Source organism: Cynocephalus volans, chromosome 6 (assembly GCF_027409185.1).
Source record: "Cynocephalus volans isolate mCynVol1 chromosome 6, mCynVol1.pri, whole genome shotgun sequence".
In the NCBI taxonomy this organism is placed as follows: Eukaryota; Metazoa; Chordata; class Mammalia; order Dermoptera; family Cynocephalidae; genus Cynocephalus; species Cynocephalus volans.
The window spans coordinates 67,850,852-67,868,066 of NC_084465.1; the positions used below are offsets into that span (position 1 = coordinate 67,850,852).

At 37.0% G+C, this 17,215-nt stretch overlaps 1 protein-coding gene across 1 annotated transcript in view; it reads left to right on the forward strand.

Annotated features, from left to right (window-relative positions):
* Nucleotides 1–315: 315 nt before the first annotated feature.
* The window catches only part of COL1A2 (collagen type I alpha 2 chain), a 35,485-nt gene continuing 18,585 nt past the window's right edge, over nt 316–17,215 (forward strand). Inside the window, exons 1-23 of the mRNA XM_063101411.1 lie at nt 316–503; nt 944–972; nt 4,192–4,227; nt 5,326–5,418; nt 6,716–6,769; nt 9,609–9,653; nt 9,743–9,796; nt 9,891–9,944; nt 10,260–10,313; nt 10,733–10,786; nt 11,305–11,358; nt 12,881–12,925; nt 13,221–13,274; nt 13,379–13,423; nt 13,812–13,865; nt 14,374–14,472; nt 14,614–14,658; nt 14,769–14,867; nt 15,279–15,332; nt 15,453–15,560; nt 15,922–15,975; nt 16,081–16,179; nt 17,104–17,157. Coding sequence (XP_062957481.1) covers nt 434–503; nt 944–972; nt 4,192–4,227; nt 5,326–5,418; nt 6,716–6,769; nt 9,609–9,653; nt 9,743–9,796; nt 9,891–9,944; nt 10,260–10,313; nt 10,733–10,786; nt 11,305–11,358; nt 12,881–12,925; nt 13,221–13,274; nt 13,379–13,423; nt 13,812–13,865; nt 14,374–14,472; nt 14,614–14,658; nt 14,769–14,867; nt 15,279–15,332; nt 15,453–15,560; nt 15,922–15,975; nt 16,081–16,179; nt 17,104–17,157 — 1,407 coding nt within the window. The 5' untranslated portion in view covers nt 316–433. The remainder of the gene's footprint in view (nt 504–943; nt 973–4,191; nt 4,228–5,325; nt 5,419–6,715; nt 6,770–9,608; nt 9,654–9,742; nt 9,797–9,890; nt 9,945–10,259; nt 10,314–10,732; nt 10,787–11,304; nt 11,359–12,880; nt 12,926–13,220; nt 13,275–13,378; nt 13,424–13,811; nt 13,866–14,373; nt 14,473–14,613; nt 14,659–14,768; nt 14,868–15,278; nt 15,333–15,452; nt 15,561–15,921; nt 15,976–16,080; nt 16,180–17,103; nt 17,158–17,215) is intronic.

Genomic DNA, 17,215 nt, shown 5'->3' on the forward strand with positions numbered 1-17,215 from the left:
GGAGGCGGGTGGATAGGGAGGGCGGAGGTATGCAGACACCGAGTCAGAGTTTCCCCTTGAAAGCCTCAAAAGTGTCCACGTCCTCAAAAAGAATGGAACCAATTTAAGAAGCCAGCCCCGTGGCCACGTCCCTCCCCCCTTCGCTCCCTCCTCTGCGCCCCCGCAGTCCCCTCCCAGCTGTGGCTGCCCGGGCCCCGGCCCCAGCCCTCCCATTGGTGGAGGAGCTTTTGGAGGCACCCTCGGGCCAGGGAAACTTTTGCCGTATAAATAGGGCAGATCCGGGCTTTATTATTTTAGCACCACGGCGGCAGGAGGTTTCGGCTCAGTTGGAGGTACTGGCCACGACTGTATGCCTGCGCCCGCCAGGTAATACCTCCCGCCGGTGACCCAGGGGCTCTGCGACACAAGGAGTCTGCATGTCTAAGTGGTAGACATGCTCAGCTTTGTGGATACGCGGACTTTGTTGCTGCTTGCAGTAACTTCGTGCCTAGCAACATGCCAATGTAAGTGCCTTCAGCTTGTTTGGGGGAGACGGCGAGAAAGGTTAGATGGGTGGGCACCCTGGTCTGAAAAAGGCAACCCTAAACCTTAATTCCAGGTACAGCTTGGAGGGAAGGCTCTCTGGCATGTGGAGGAACGCCGGAATTGCTAAGACACATGGAGATTACTTTTAAAATGAAAACAAAAGGTTCCACTCCCCAAAAGTTAGGGAACTTTTTCTCTTAACTCAGAGACAGCTAACTTGTTCAGGATCCTTAGGTTAGTGACGTTCAAAGAGAGCGGGAGGTCTTTTCCCTAAAGATGAGATATTAACTGATGTTGCGAAGGGAATTAAGGGTCCCCTCCTGACAGGCCCCATAACCGCGCTGATGTCCACCTTGTAAACATTGAGGCCTGCTTTGGAAGGCCCTTTGGTTTAATAATATAAAACTCACCCCCTAAGGGCTTTTATCTTCTGGGCGTGTAAGGCTTGTCTGGATGGTGATGAGTATAAGGCGCCCTCTGTAGGGAAGAAAATGAAAGCACAGAGGACCAGGCCTTAAGCTAATGGAATCCCGTGAAAGACTTTACAGGGTTATACAAAGGGATGGCCGTCATTTCTGGCTGGAGCCACTCTCGGTGGCCAAATAGATGCTACTTGGAATGGATACATTCCGAAAAGTAAAATTGGCTTCTCAATTCGTTATGTGGTAGTAGAAACGGAAACATTATTTAACAGAAATTTGCTCTACCTTTTGTTGAGCCTTAGAGGTACCCCTTCAACATGTTCCCAGTGATAATCAGACATTATGAGGACAGCAAGTTGGGAAATATCAACATTGACCTGAGACTCAAGAGATCAGGGTTCTTCCCATGACTTTGTCACTCATTTATCACGTGACCTTGGGCATGTCAAACTGGGCCTTTTCTAAAACGTGGGATGGAAAGTAGATGGACCCCAAGGCCACTTTCCTGCTCTAGGTTTTATGACCAGACTTTCATGTCAAGGTAGAGTGAAGAAAATCTGTCCGTTTTCATCTTGAATATGGCTGCCTAATTACTAGACAAAGATATTGACTTGGTGGGGGATAAGGAGTGTCTGGCCACACCCAACACTCCAGAAAGTCGCTCCACCCACATGCCACGGTGTCACATTACCAATTTCATTTTTTATGAGATCTGAAAAGGGGAGGGGAGGATTGGCTCCTAAAGAAAAAATGAAAACAGACCTAGGGAAGTTTGAAGGTACAATGGTCAACTCACCTCCTGATCAACAGCCAAACATGGTCAGGAATAAACGTTCCCAAACACACATTCTTCAAAATAGCTGAAGGCTGAGTAATTAAAAGGCAAACTCCCAAAATCTTAAGGACTTCCTTTCCTCAGGTCAGGCAAAATTATTCTTACTACCAATGGACACAAAATGAAGTAAACATATTATTTTTCTAATTTAACAGTAATTTTCATAAATTGCCCTTAAATATCAATGCTGGATGAGGTCCACCCTCCCAAATTGTGACTCTTGTAACAGATGTTCTCACTCCAGATGACACACTTCTTGGCCACCTGATTAAAGCAATTTTTAGGGGTGATTCATCCCATATTGCAAGCTTGGCCACACTGTATCCCGTATTAACCTATAATTTTTATACCATAGGAGAGGAATTCAGTCTTTAAGGACTTACAGCAATTATGGCAAAGGGGGGATATTTACTTTATTTTTCCCATCAGTTTTCAATACTTTAATCCACAGTTTTTCCATTTATGCAAAGCAATTCTTTCTCAGAAACAAAAGCAGTACATATTGGTAAATGACCTTACCTAATTTAAGTGATTTAATTTAAAGCAAATATTCAGATGTCTGAATTAATTGATTTTTGTAGTTACTAAAGTGCAAATTAGACCATTAGAAAAAGGACATTAAGAATGGTACAAAACTCAGTGAAATACTAAGTAACTTCAAAGTTTTATAAAAATGAAAGCCCACTTTAGGTAATGCACTTTCCTAAATTTTCCTTTTTTAGATTGAGTATTAAAAATGATCTGCACCATAAATTATTTCATCATCAATCTACTGGTCTTCTCATATTCAGCGATTCAACTGTGCAATTTACCAGCTTAATTGCTAAGCATTAGAAATATCCTTCAGACACATTAATATTTCACAGCATTTATAAAATAGTAAATAATTAACAATTTAATTCAAAACATATTTACATTTTAATATTGCAAACAAAACATTCGGCTGATCCCTGCCATACTTTTGACCTGCATAATTTCCAAGTAATTAGAATATTCTCAATAAAAAATATAATTGCTCTTTTAATTAGGTAACTCAATTTTATAAACTTGTGTATCTATTTGTTAATTACTGCTACTGGTCAATGAAATGATACTAATAATTATTTTCTCCTTTTCTCTACAGCTTTACAAGAGGTGAGTAAAATTATTTTAAAAATTTTTTTGTACTTTGCTTTCCTTGGTCACAGTGATATCTTTTCTAGGAGGGAAAGGGAAAGGAGAGGCTGTGTTGGTGTTGGCCAACCTGGATTTCCAAGAAAATCATGAACAGTTTGGTACTCAAAACCTTTCGGGCTGCCTTAAAAAGTATCCACCCCATTTTCCAAAATGGGTGGGGCTACTGAATAAGACTAGCCTCATAAAATACACATAAGAAATAGAGAGTAAATAATCCAGTGGAAGTTTGGGTTTTAGCATCAGCTACTACAAAGCAGAAGATTTTACTGAGCTAGAGAATCTTGTCACTCCTTTACAATCCTTTGCAAAAGTATTATAAACAAATTCTTAGCTCACAAATTGAATTTGAGGCATACTTACAGATAAGTATATATATATATATATTTGTTTCTGTACATATTTTATTTGTCTTATTGATAAAATTTAAAATAATATTTTGAAATATTAAGTTAAGATAATAGTAAATATATTCTGTAGGTGTATTTGTATACTCCTATACCAAAAATGGGAAACATTTTAAAAATATATATACAATTCTCCTTATAATAATCTTTTAACTATTCTTTTCTAGGGAACTGCCAGAAAGGTAAGAGTCCAATATTTCTCCATAAATATCTGAAATTATCAGATATAACTTATAATTTAACTAAATTTCTAGTGGACTATAGAAAGAAAATACTTTGTCAAGATTTTGCCTACGTGAATATACATTAGCTAAACCATCAAATAAAGTAGCTTTGATGTTTAAGATAAAGTTTTATTATTTTTATATTTTATTGTATTTTTATTTACTTTATATTATACAAACTGGTGATTTACATACTAAAAAAAAGAATTGTTTTTATTCTGGAAATGGGGTGTGTATTATGTTAATTATAGGTAGTAAATGAAGGTTTATTTTAAAGGACTTTGACTATATAAATATACTCTTAAAGATGTAACAAAATGGCCATTTTATCTATAATAATCATCTTACTAAAAATACTGTTTATAATATTGGCCTAATGGCTGGAAACTATAGCAGCCTCCAGCATCCCAGTTTTTAAAAATTATGTGTAATTATAATAAAAACAATATACTTTTATCTGTGATATTGTGCCAATTTTTTAGCTACTATCTAATAACATTGTGGTTCTATCAGTCTTACTAATTATTATCAAGAATGGTTTCCTTGTTCACTGGAAATTACTTAGACATTTATTATTACATGTACTGTTTGTATTTTCCTTGTAGGGACCAGCTGGAGATAGAGGACCACGTGGAGAAAGGGTGCGTAATTTTTGAACTGTTGAAGGCCTTTGGCTCATATTTGAATAACTACACATTAGTAGCTACAGGAGACTGACAATTTATAAGAATATTACACATCCAGAAAATTGTATCACCTTTTAAACAGATAAAGCCCTACAGAAGAGGTAATGAGCATTATTATATATAATAGATATTCTTTTTAGGTCAGGTTATCCTTTTAAAAAGAAAACCTTTTACAGACAGTCATACTCTTTTCATGGTCCACCTTTCTTTGTTTTTTATTGACCTGTCCAACATGTACATAATGGAAACATATCTACCTACCACCACACAGTTCACTTTTTAACATGTTCTTTTGCTTTTGAAGTAAGATCTCTAATATAACCTGGGAGTAATAGTGAAACAGTAGTCAGTAACATGTTCCTCTGTCTAAATTCATACATGTACAAGTCAGGCTTATATTTTATCTATGTCATTCTTAGATCTCCCCACTGTGCTTATTTAACATTTATAAGTACATGGTTTTGCATTATGTAACACTTTTCCCAGTATGTAAATACTTATACCTTATATCTCTTAGAAAATGCAGACTTACATGTATTCTACACAAATAAATTATTAGAGGTAGAATTTTATCCGTTATTTATTTTAACAACATAAGTATTTTAACAACATTAGTTATCATATCGATTAATCTACTATTCACACATAACATACCAAAACAATTGAAAAAGTTCATCACAGTCAGAAACATACATAGTACATCATTGTGCACTATGAAACATGAAATTCATCGAATCATAAATTTTAGCTGCAATTTCTGTTTTTGAATGCTGGAGCTTCATTAGGAATTAATATTCAATGGCAGAGATTTCTGTAGGAAAACTAGCCTGTGTCATCTTCATATGTCAATTACTAAACCTCCTTTTAAAATAGACCCACGTCATAAGTGAATTTCAATCAGTGATAAATATGGCATATTAAATTTCCACCCTACTTGTACATTGAAAGGTCTGAACACCTGATTTTAGCACCTATGTTCTTAGGTCTCCTTTTCACATGCAGGTCTCAGTGGGGACTGTCTCACCCTGACCGAATTCACTTTTTACATAACAGGGTCCACCAGGCTCCCCAGGCAGAGATGGTGAAGATGGTCCCCCAGGCCCTCCCGGTCCACCTGGTCTTCCTGGCCCCCCTGGTCTCGGTGGGGTAAGGTGTCTTAAATATTGATAACTTTTAGCTAACTTTACTTTCTTATACTCTGTAAAAAGAAAGTCATTGTGGAATTTATTTTTAGCAGTTAAGGGAGAAATCTGGCATTTGGAAATTAGTATATTTTATTTCGTTTCTTCAGTTTCTTCATTCAAGGTTCTGCTTTGCCCGTTCTCTTTGTGAGCCCTTGTCAATTACAGGACTGGTCTTTGTGTGCACTGAAGGTAGCTGCAGCCATCACACTACTATTTAATTTGGGGATTTATATCATTTATCAGTAAGGCACAAATAAGAGGTGTTGCATTATTAAAGAGTTTGATTAGATTGAATTACATAAGTGAAATCTCTGATCTTAAGCAATTTCGCAAACACCCTACCCTTTTTATTCTCTTTGGCCTGAAGTCTGCTGAACCAACATTCAAAGTGGTTTTAGGTTTAATTTGCTTGAAACTAATTTGAGAAAAGTACATTTCCCTTTTTCATTAATATCTTCTTTTAGCTTTATGTCTTTAACAATGGTATGAGTGCCAAATGGCCTCACTGCAGGAAAGAAAACATATTTGCTTAATTGGTTAGCACTGTGAATCAGAAGCCTGATTCTAATGCCCAACTGTATGCCAGTAAAATAAGACCTTTGTCCTCCAAAGATCTTATTATGATTGCTTATCTACTGAGTACATTAAAAAGCACCTTCTTTAATAGAGCTACCACTATGAGAGAGATCCTTAACAGTAAAGTTATTACTGTGAACTATTTTTTAAAAGTTTAATCTTCTAAGGGGCATTTTAATTTAATTTTCCTCTAAACTTGAAAACTCTTTATATTTTTCTGAAACTCCAGAAAGAAAAAGATCTCTTAGTCATTTTTTGTAGTTCTTGTGGGGAGAAGCAACAGGTGGAAATGCAAAGTTGTCCTCTTGATCTCTGCTTGATTTAATCAGGGGCCCTCAGTGACTTTAAAGGTTTAGAAAGCTTTCCTTCCTCAGTGTAGAGATAGGGGATGAGAGTGGAGGGGACAGGGTTAACAGGGCAGAAAGGCTTGAAAAATAAGGTGAGGAAGCTCTCCGCTTCAAGGTGTGGGCTAAATTTTAAATTTATATTTCTCTTGACTTTTTAGGAATTTATTTCAACATAGGATTAGAAACTAACAATTATATCAAAAGCATTGCTCCCTTTTAAATAACAATAGAAAAACCTTTATAAATAGAATGAGAGAATGAACTACATGGACAGTAATTATTTATTTATTTACTTATTTACATATATATGTAATTTTTTTTTTTAAACCACTCTAGAACTTTGCTGCTCAGTATGATGCAAAAGGAGTTGGACTTGGCCCTGGACCAATGGTATGCTTCTCTCTTTTTATCCTACCCCAAAATATCTTAAATAGAGAATTTAGTTTATGTCAAATTTTACAATAACATTTATTTAGCTACCTAGGTTAACACTTAATACTTAGATCAGATAAAAACAACAACTCATTCTATATTCAAATCTATCAAAACCTCAGCCTAGGTTAGGAGGTTCAATTTTCTTTACAAACATGTCTCATTAGGACAAGTCAGATATTTATGTCCAAGAAGTAATCTTTGGACATAGTAACCATAACTCAGGCAAATCAATTTTATTCTAAAGAGTAATAAGCACTCTAATTTTTTTATATTCTTTTAACACTGCTTAGAATTTTAAGCAACACTTTGAGACGTAGAACTATTTACTAAGTTCCCTGAACTTGTTGGAAAGGATCACCAAGTTCTAGTCCAGCCTGTTCATTGTATAATTGAAAGTTTAAGCCCTTTCTCAAGGTCATGCAGCTGGTTAATGACAGAACTAACTGCCAGACAAGGTATCTGATATTTGATGACATCATGGCTCATGTATCTAGTCCTCGAATAAAACACTTATTTAGTCAACAAATATTTATCAGGCACCTTTACTGGGTCCATTGAGGAGAGAGCAGTCAATATGGCAGATTCTGACCCTCCCTGAAGGAGTTAACAATATAGGAAATATTTTTTCCTTCATTTTTATAAAAATTCCTATTTTAGTGTATTGACTGTAAACCAATATAGAAAAGAATATGAGTCAAATTTAACATTTCTGTCACTCGGCACAAATATTCAGCCACATATCCTATCACTTGAGTAACATTTAGAAAAGTACCCTGTGTGATTACGATGATGATGACCTACCTAACAAATGAAGCTTCTAACAAGCATTAGTGAAATGTGTTAGGAAAAAAAACAAACGGATATGAGCATGAGAAATGTATACCAGTATACATGAAATAGAGGGAAAAATTGCCAGAATTTAATACACACATACACTCACAATTTAGTGATTCGAATTGTTTACAAACAAAGGTATTTATCTGCCCAAAGTTAACTTGGCCTTTAAAATATAAATTTTACCTGGACAGTTCATTCAGCACTCTATCTTCAAAAGAAGATGTTCTGCTGAAGCCAATGGTTTGTAATAAGCTAATATACTCTAAGGGCGAGGTAATATTTTCTGTAAACTAAAACTCTCACTTGAGAAGGAATGTACATTTAATTGATGATTTCCATTTTCCTGATTTTTCCTGGTAATTTAAAATGTTTATATCTGAAATGAAAAAGTAGAGACTTTTTTTGGCTTTATTTTGGATATTTGAAATTAGCCATTTCAGCTAACGCTGGACATTAGTCAGTTTTAAAGCAGTACCTATATCTCGAGAAGAAGAAAAGAGGGGGGAAAGTAAAATGCTAGTAAATGTCATTTAAAAAAAAAAAAAACCTACGTAAGCCGAGAAAATTAATATGGATTTTGAATTCTCCTGTCTTTGAAACATCTCTCTGAGGGGCATAAAGCAGAGTATTTTACTTTTAAATATCAGTGAAATATAATTTAAGTGTGCACATCCGCACACATGCACAGACATATGTAATCAACAGACATGTGTTTCACAAATAGGGAAGATAGACAGCAATAAAGTATTAAAATAATTTTCCATTTCGAAAATCAATATCTATAAAACCCCACAGGGTTCTTCTCTGAATTAATGAGTAATCATAGTCTGTTGCACAGCCTCCACAGAATAAACTACCTTTTATGTAAACGAAATTATTGTGAAGACATAGAAAAATGAAAAAAATATAATTAAAAATTCATGGTGTCAAAGAAAATTATTTTTAACGTATACCTAGAAAAATTATTTTAATTGACAAGTGACAGGTTTTTTAATGCTGAAGCAGTTTCTAAACCAAAAAATAATTCTTATAATTAAAATGATATGCATTTTAAATAAAATCCATACTATTTCACTTTAGGCTTTATTACAATGGGGTAGGCTTGACTGCATAATCCCCACGGTTGATGTGTCATGAACAAATTATTCACGACTTGTACATGAAATATTTTCAGCATTATGAGGAATAGGCTCTCTAGATGAGCTTACTGCAAAGGGGAGTCAGGAATGTTTATTTAACTCACAAATAGTAACATTCTGTTTACTTTTGCTACAGAATGAAGAACAAAGGGGAAAACAATCTGCTATCATTTGGGCCATATTTTCAATAATAATATCATATAATAGACTCTTCCAGTAGGCTGTTTCAATATTTTATTTTCGCTTCACCCCTCATTACATCCACTTTTGTTTGACATTTTCATCAATCACCAACAGCCCTTACAGGAGCTTTAAGGTTATACCAAACCTCCCTCTAATCATTAAGAAGGACTTTTGATCCTTTTCAATTTATGCCCCTTGTGGCAATAAAAATATCAATTTCTTAGCTAAGTATGACATGGGGAGATGACATATGATCAAGGGAATCCAAATGGAAATACTTCATCAGCTGCCTAGAAGGCAATTGTATATTTTGCACTTGGGTAAAGACTGATTCACTTCATTGCATTAGAACAATCTCAATATGCCCAATTGTGCACAACTGTTAGGAACTTGTGACAGCCCCATTCAATTCTCATTGAGTTCTGCTAATTTGGGTTAGGAGAAAAAGAAAAGCAAATTGGAGGACACTTGGGTTCTTAAATGCTTCCTTGGGAGGGACAAAAACCATGAAATAAAACCAGGACAATTCTATTTATCTATCATAAAAAGTCTATGTTACTACTAAACTAGTCCTAGCTAAGCCCAGCCAAGACCATGACACTCATCGGTGCTGACTATGTCTGTTTTCTTGACAGGGTTTAATGGGACCTAGAGGCCCTCCTGGTGCAGCTGGAGCCCCTGTAAGTACCAAAAACTTGTAAACTCTCATGTAAAGATACAGAGAATTAAAACATAAAGGCTTGGTATATGACATATTTTTTTCTCTTAGGGTCCTCAAGGTTTCCAAGGACCTGCTGGTGAACCTGGTGAACCTGGTCAAACTGTGAGTACAGTTTTCCCCCTTTCTGGTAGATATTTTTTTCCAGGAAGTTTATAAATATAGCCTTAAAAAAATGATGACTCTCCCATTTTCTTAGGGTCCTGCTGGTGCTCGTGGTCCACCTGGCCCTCCTGGCAAAGCTGGTGAAGATGTAAGTATTTACTCTTAAGCATTTCCAAAATACAATTTAAATACTCCTGCTTCGACCGGAATTTCTAGATCCAAATTAAGTATTCTGCCAAAAGCTGAATGTGCCTGACAAAACTCTCCCCATATGGGAAATATTATTTTAATGAAATATTAATTAACTTGCTTGTATTTAAGGAAATATAATGGTTAATTAAATACGTGTGTAGATCCACATTTTTATGTGATACCTTCTCCTCTATTGTAAAAACCAAGATGCTCCACTTTGTCTGATAGTTGGCCAACAAAAGGTTGACCCTGCCATGCTTTCATGTTGTAGGGTCACCCTGGAAAACCTGGACGACCTGGTGAGAGAGGAGTTGTTGGACCACAGGTGAGACTTTTTACAACAGTATATAGCCCAAACATCATAGCCACTCAGATATAAGATAGTTGCTAAAACTAGCATCAGTTTAAATAGCGACATAGATGTCACTCATACCTGCAACACTAATCAAAGGCATCTGACAAATAAAGGAGCCTAGTAAAGAATGCATTTTTTAATTAATGCAAATAATGTAATATTAATGACAGCAAGCAGACTATAAACAATGAATTTGTGTTTTCTACAAATGTCATAGTCTTCATTGCTCACATTAGAGCAAGTTAATTTGTGGCTCTTTGCTTAAAAATACACTAGTATTTCAATCCAAGCTGGAACTTTGATGAGAAGAAATACTTTGGAGGGAGGAAATCACTGTCCTTTCATTTATAACAAAACATTATTCATCTTCTTCTGTATTTCTTTCTAAGGGTGCTCGTGGTTTCCCTGGAACTCCTGGACTTCCTGGCTTCAAGGGCATTAGGGTGAGCACATTCTTTACCCAGATGAAAAAAAAAGTGCTGATTATTTTTTGAAAAAAAAAAAACTCGAGTATATTTGAACTTCTAAGTGGCAAATACTTACTTCCAAATTCCTGGAGTTTGCTAAAGGGGAGAGAGAATTAAATAGTAAGATTGCTTAGATGTGTAGTTTTCTCAGTCTGTTCATAGCTACCAAAAAATGGGATTGCTACAGAGAAAATTGTACAGAGCATGTATTACTTAATGGGTGTTTACAACCATCTGAAAAATCATAAAATTTTTAAGGATGGAAAGGATGTGAGAGCATCTAGTCCTACATCTTTCCCTTCTTAAGTGTAGGGAGGTTAAGTGACTTACCTAGCACAGCAGAGTAAGATCTCCTGGAGCTGGAACCCTGGACTCCATTCTACTGAAGCAGTCACTTGATTCATCCAGAAGATATTAATTGCAAAGATATAAGATTTTGATTTGATGAAGCACTATAATGAAATAGCATTTTAATAATAAGGATTGCCTTTCAGGGACACAATGGTCTGGACGGATTGAAGGGACAGCCTGGTGCAGCAGGTGTGAAGGTAAATACTAAATTAGAAGCATTGTTTTTAAACAATTGAAATTCCCCATCACCACCGAAAAGTATATTTTTACCAAAGACTACCCATATTCTAAAAGGTATCTTATTTCCTCTTTTACACTTCAAATCCCTCAGTGGAGAGGACTATGAGGTTCTGTGACAAAAGGCCAATTATTAATATTTATTTAATCCGATGGCTATTAAATGATTGAGATAAAAAGTAATGTCAATAGTTTTCTCCTCCATTTTCTTTCCCCCTTCTATAATTCCATTCGATCTCTGCAGCCAAAATAAAAGTAAATAAACATGTAATCAGATGTTAGAACACTGTGTGTTATTTTAAACTGTAAATTCTCCTTTGCCATGCACTAATTAGATAGGTACATTCATGTCACAATACACTTTTCAACCTCTTTCCTGTGATTTATCTGTGAACACTCAAAAAAATTTTAATTAGGTAATTAAAGTCTCAGAAGTGTGTTATCTCTTGGCGAGGCTCTTCTCCAACAGCGTTTTCAACTATAAAATGTTCTCTTTCCTATTAAGGAGATAATGTGATATTAAAGTGAATACCAACGTAATTACAAATTAATGAGTAACGAATACTAGAGGGACCAGAAATGAACATGAATATGGAGAATCTGTTCTAACTTCCCAGCTGCCACACAAATGGATAAGGTCAAACTCTTTCTCCCAAGAGCCCAATATAACAGCTCAGACTACTAATCACAGTATCATAAAATGCTAGAGCTGCAAGGAGCTTTCGAGATGCCTCATTTTGTAGATTAGGGAAACGAAGGATGAGCGAGAGTTAGTGACTTGCCCAAAGTCATACATCTAGTGGTTAGAAGGACATAGGCTAGAAATTCTGACTTCCACTCTAGTGCTTATTTTTAAAGACTGTATTTCACATTGAACCCTAGAAATGAAGGGTCCTCATAGGGTCTTGTAAACCGTACTTCTATATCTAAATCAGATTATCTTGAAGAAGTTTTTTTAAATGTGCCATAGTATTAAATTACCCCACCACTACCACTATACCATGGTATTTACACATGATACAAGTATAGTTTGGAAATAAATATGATGGCTCTAAAAATACTATGAAGCTTCAAATTTTCATGCATATTTTATGAAAATAACATTGAGTGTTCCAAATAACTTTAAAGAGAGTAAATGGGTCATATTGAAAGCAAATTTATCTTTTTTTTTATGATTTCATTCCTAGTATATCAGCCTAGCCTAAACGATATCCAGAATCTAAGGAAGAAATTGGAGAGGGGTTACACTCAAATCACCACTTCTCCTCAATGCATTCTTATTTGGCATTATCTAAATAAAAAACTTATTTTAGCAAATTTTTAAATTTATGTGTCCAGCATAATTGAGAAATAATTTATATGTGTAAGAAATGTTACCAAATATATGAATGGTTCAAATTGAAATAATAGGGTAAAAACTGCAAGATCAGAAAACAGTAATATATGTAATGAACAAAAACTCAATCCTTCTTCTCCATGTAGGGTGAGCCTGGTGCCCCTGGTGAAAATGGAACTCCAGGTCAAACAGTAAGTATCGATCACTTTATTATGAATCTAAAAATGTACACTCTTTGGGAGCTGAAACTTCTTTAATGTTCTTGCTAATTACCATTTACCTTGGCATTGTATTCTTTGATATTTTTCTAATAGTCTTCTCCATCCTTAATTGAAATCTACTACTACTTATTAGTCGGAATTAGAGCGATGCCTATTTATTTTTAGTGGATTCTTGCACATGTTGGAAATTGGACAAAGGAAATGATGCCTGTGACTTTTTCTAAATTAGCTTTCTGGATTTTACTGAAAATATTTCTGCTTCTAGGGAGCCCGTGGGCTTCCTGGTGAGAGAGGACGTGTCGGTGCCCCTGGCCCAGGTGTAAGTGCTCTCATTTTTGTTCATTTTTTCTTTCCTTTTTAAACATTTTCTCACGACTGCTATTTAACTTTCCACTTGACTCTTCCTCTTTATTTTCTTCATAGGGTGCCCGTGGCAGTGATGGAAGTGTGGGTCCTGTGGGTCCTGCTGTAAGTGTTGACACTGGGGAGTTTGGAAGAGATTGAGAGAGAGGGGTGGGAGCTATCTTCTTTGGTAATTTCCTACAAAATAACATTATTTCAGACACTTTGCCAGGGGTTCTATGAGGTCTTTTGAAGTTTCCATTTTTAAGTAGTATAGGCTATAAGTACCTGGGCTTTTGACTGATGTATAAAGTAAAATCTAACTTACATTGGATACCTTCAATGTCTTCCGTTTGATAAGATCCTAATGACAATAGACTAGCCGTCACTTTTTTCTTTATTGATATCAGATAAGATCAAGCCTCGCTAAGCCACTACAATCATTTGTTTTTGTTGTTGCTGTTTTCTTAATTTACTTGAAGGAAATTTCTTACTACCTCTGTTTTGATTTCAGGGCCCCATTGGGGCTGCTGGCCCTCCAGGCTTCCCAGGCGCCCCTGGTCCCAAGGTAATAACACTGGTGACCATTGTCACTACCTTGATAAACCTTTTACTGTGATGCGAAATATCAGAACTGTGTTTGCACATAGAAAGGTAATTACAGAACGTTAATTATTCCCTCCCTCCAAAATACATATAGAATGACCAGTTTTCTCACTCCGAGTTTGAAACTGATCATCTCTCTGCACTTGCACACTATGAGCATTGATATAGATGGCAATATGGAAAGTGATTCCATGCGGTCCCTATGGGACATGCTCCCAAACTAGTCAGGACTGTCTGAGAACAAGAATCAACCACAGAGAGACAGAGGTTAAGTGAAGGTAGTGATAATAGCCAAGATGGCAGAACTAGGCCAGGAAAATAGGAACTCAAACCAAATCTTGTGGTAACGAACCAGGTGAGAGAAATGATTGCAATTCTAAAGAAATTTGACAAAGCTTGCTGTCCTAAAAACAGAAATATACTGTCTCATTATTTGCTGCCTAATTCCTCAGTGTCATTTCCTCTTTTAGGGTGAAATTGGACCTGTGGGTAATCCTGGCCCCTCTGGTCCCGCGGGTCCCCGTGGTGAAGTGGGTCTTCCAGGTCTGTCTGGCCCTGTTGGACCTCCTGTAAGTAGCCATTGTCATTAACCTTATTAATTCAAGTAGAAGAAAGCGAGGGGCAGGAGGGGAGGAGAAGAATGAAGATGGGATCAAAGAAGAACAGAAATATTCCAATTAATGAGTGTCCTCCTTTCCTTTCCCTCATAGGGTAACCCTGGAGCAAATGGCCTCGCTGGTGCCAAGGGTGCTGCTGTGAGTACATCTGGGTAGCTAAATTGTGCTGCTGCAGTTTTAAAGGCACATAATGGGTGCTGCCTCTGCAACCCATGGCCTCCTAAAGCACTGCGCTGTTTTCCTTCCAGGGCCTTCCTGGTGTGGCTGGGGCTCCTGGCCTCCCTGGACCTCGTGGTATTCCTGGGCCTGTTGGAGCTGCTGGTGCTACTGGGGCCAGAGGACTTGTTGTAAGTGGGCATGGCTGTGGTGTCCATCATCCCGAAACACCAGCTCCGCCATCACCTCATCACTGTCTAGACTTGCTCTTGTAATTTTATTATTCCTGTTTTTCCTTCTTTCACATTTTTAGTTTGTTTCTTATATAAAGTGTATGTAATATATACATACACTTCCTCCTTCTCACATGCATGCAGACACACACTCCCTGCTATCTTAGAACATTACCTAATGGTAAATGAGGCAGAGTCCTGCAAAGCCGGTTTTGTCCTTTCAACTGAGACCATTTTCCTGTAGGCCATTTAAATATGAACTGGGCTCATCTCTTACAGTACTTGAGCTTCTCTTTATCTTGACCCATAAATATTCCAAGAGATTTGTGTGTGAGAGAGCTTTGACCACCGTCTTTTATTGGATCCTAGGGAGAGCCTGGTCCAGCTGGCTCCAAAGGAGAGAGCGGCAACAAGGGTGAGCCTGTAAGTAGCACTATCATCACAGTTTTACGGAGCTCTCTTTTTCAGTCTAGTTTCTGTAGCTGGATATGAAACAAAAATTATTTTTCTACTCCCCCGTCTTTTGTTCTTTTCATTAAACAGGGCTCTGCTGGGCCCCAAGGTCCTCCTGGTCCCAGTGGTGAAGAAGGCAAAAGAGGTCCCAATGGAGAATCTGGATCTGCTGGCCCCACAGGACCTCCTGGGCTGAGAGTAGGTTCCAAATGCTCCTGACACCCAGACACGTCAGAGGCAAATGATGACACCCTTCATTGGGAATTGGTCAAAATTACTGAGTGCATTTTCTAGATGAAGGGAGCATCTGTTTTCCATCTGCTTTATTAAATCAGCGACTTCTAATTTGGTGTGTTATAAAACTGGTCTGGAAACACTATTGACCTACTTTTGCGGGATGCTTATCCACACATTCCCCTGTGGTTCGAGTGAAGTGTTTTGGCTTGGTTTCTGTCCGTATCTGCCCCTTAGGGAGGTCATGCCATGTTTTAATAAACTCTGCCTTGTCAGATTCAAGATTTTTTAAAAATTCTTTTCTGTTCCATGTACTTTCTTGCAGGGCAGTCCTGGTTCTCGTGGTCTTCCTGGAGCTGACGGCAGATCTGGTGTCATGGTGCGTTGTCCGTCGCTCATTTCCTGGGAAAGAATTTGATGCTTCTGGTGGCGGGCATGTCATTAGCTTTAGCATCCTCCTCCCCCACCCCTTTCTTTTTAATAGGGCCCTCCTGGTAGTCGTGGTGCAACTGGTCCTGCTGGCGTCCGAGGCCCCAATGGAGATGCTGGTCGTCCTGGGGAGCCTGGTCTCATGGGACCCCGAGTAAGTTTCAGATTGATTCTGAGCAAGTCATATCTGGCACTGTTTCCTTTTTTTAAAGGGTTGGTTAATGTTAAAGATAACAACAAAAACATTGAAAGAAAACTTGTTAGCAGACTTGCTGATGGATGCCTTTTTAATTTAACTTTATCAAATCTCAGTATTTTTACATACTTAATTAGCTCATAAATTTCCTATTTATTACTTGATACAATGGCTATGAGGTTTTTGGAAGAATAGATCTATTTTAACATACCCAAATTAGGTTGATTCTCCTATCAACATGAATCTTTTATCTTAATTTGTGAGTTTTATATAAGGTGTTCATGAAATGTATTAGAACCATATATTATTAGTTTATTAGATTCATAAGTAAAATCATTTTTCCAGCAATTGAAAAGTGCTATAATGTATTCTACAACATACTACTTATGGAAAAATGACCTTTAGATCCATAGACACTCTAATCCATAGAAATAGAGTATTTTTTTCGCCTCCATTATCTCTTATGAGTGAATATCAGCTGTAATTGTACATAAGCAAGTAATAGGGACACCAAATACAGCAATAAAAAAAAATCCACTTTGGAAATTGCTTGCTAAAAGTATTAATTTTTCTATTATGAGTTAAATAACATGGCACATTTTGCCCATACAGCATGTTGCTTAACGGTTTCTTGAGATATCTGTAAATGGATCAGTTGCACTAAAATTCAATAAAAGGAAAGGCACAAAAAATAGAAAGAAGAAAAATTTCAGAGCTCTTTTCATACCTCCTGGCTAGTGACTAATATCCCTAATGATTTACCCTAGGCAGGCAACAATCAAAAAGTGGAGGAAAAAGTGCTTTTGTGAGATTTCATTTAATTTGAGCCTCAAGTGTGTGAGCGAAAGTGCCAATATGAAAGCATCCTCGTTTGTTTTATAGGGTCTTCCCGGTTCCCCTGGAAATGTTGGCCCAGCTGGCAAAGAAGGTCCTGCAGTGAGTACTACTCATTTTCCATTATATTTTCAAGGACACTTATTGCACCCTTATCAAT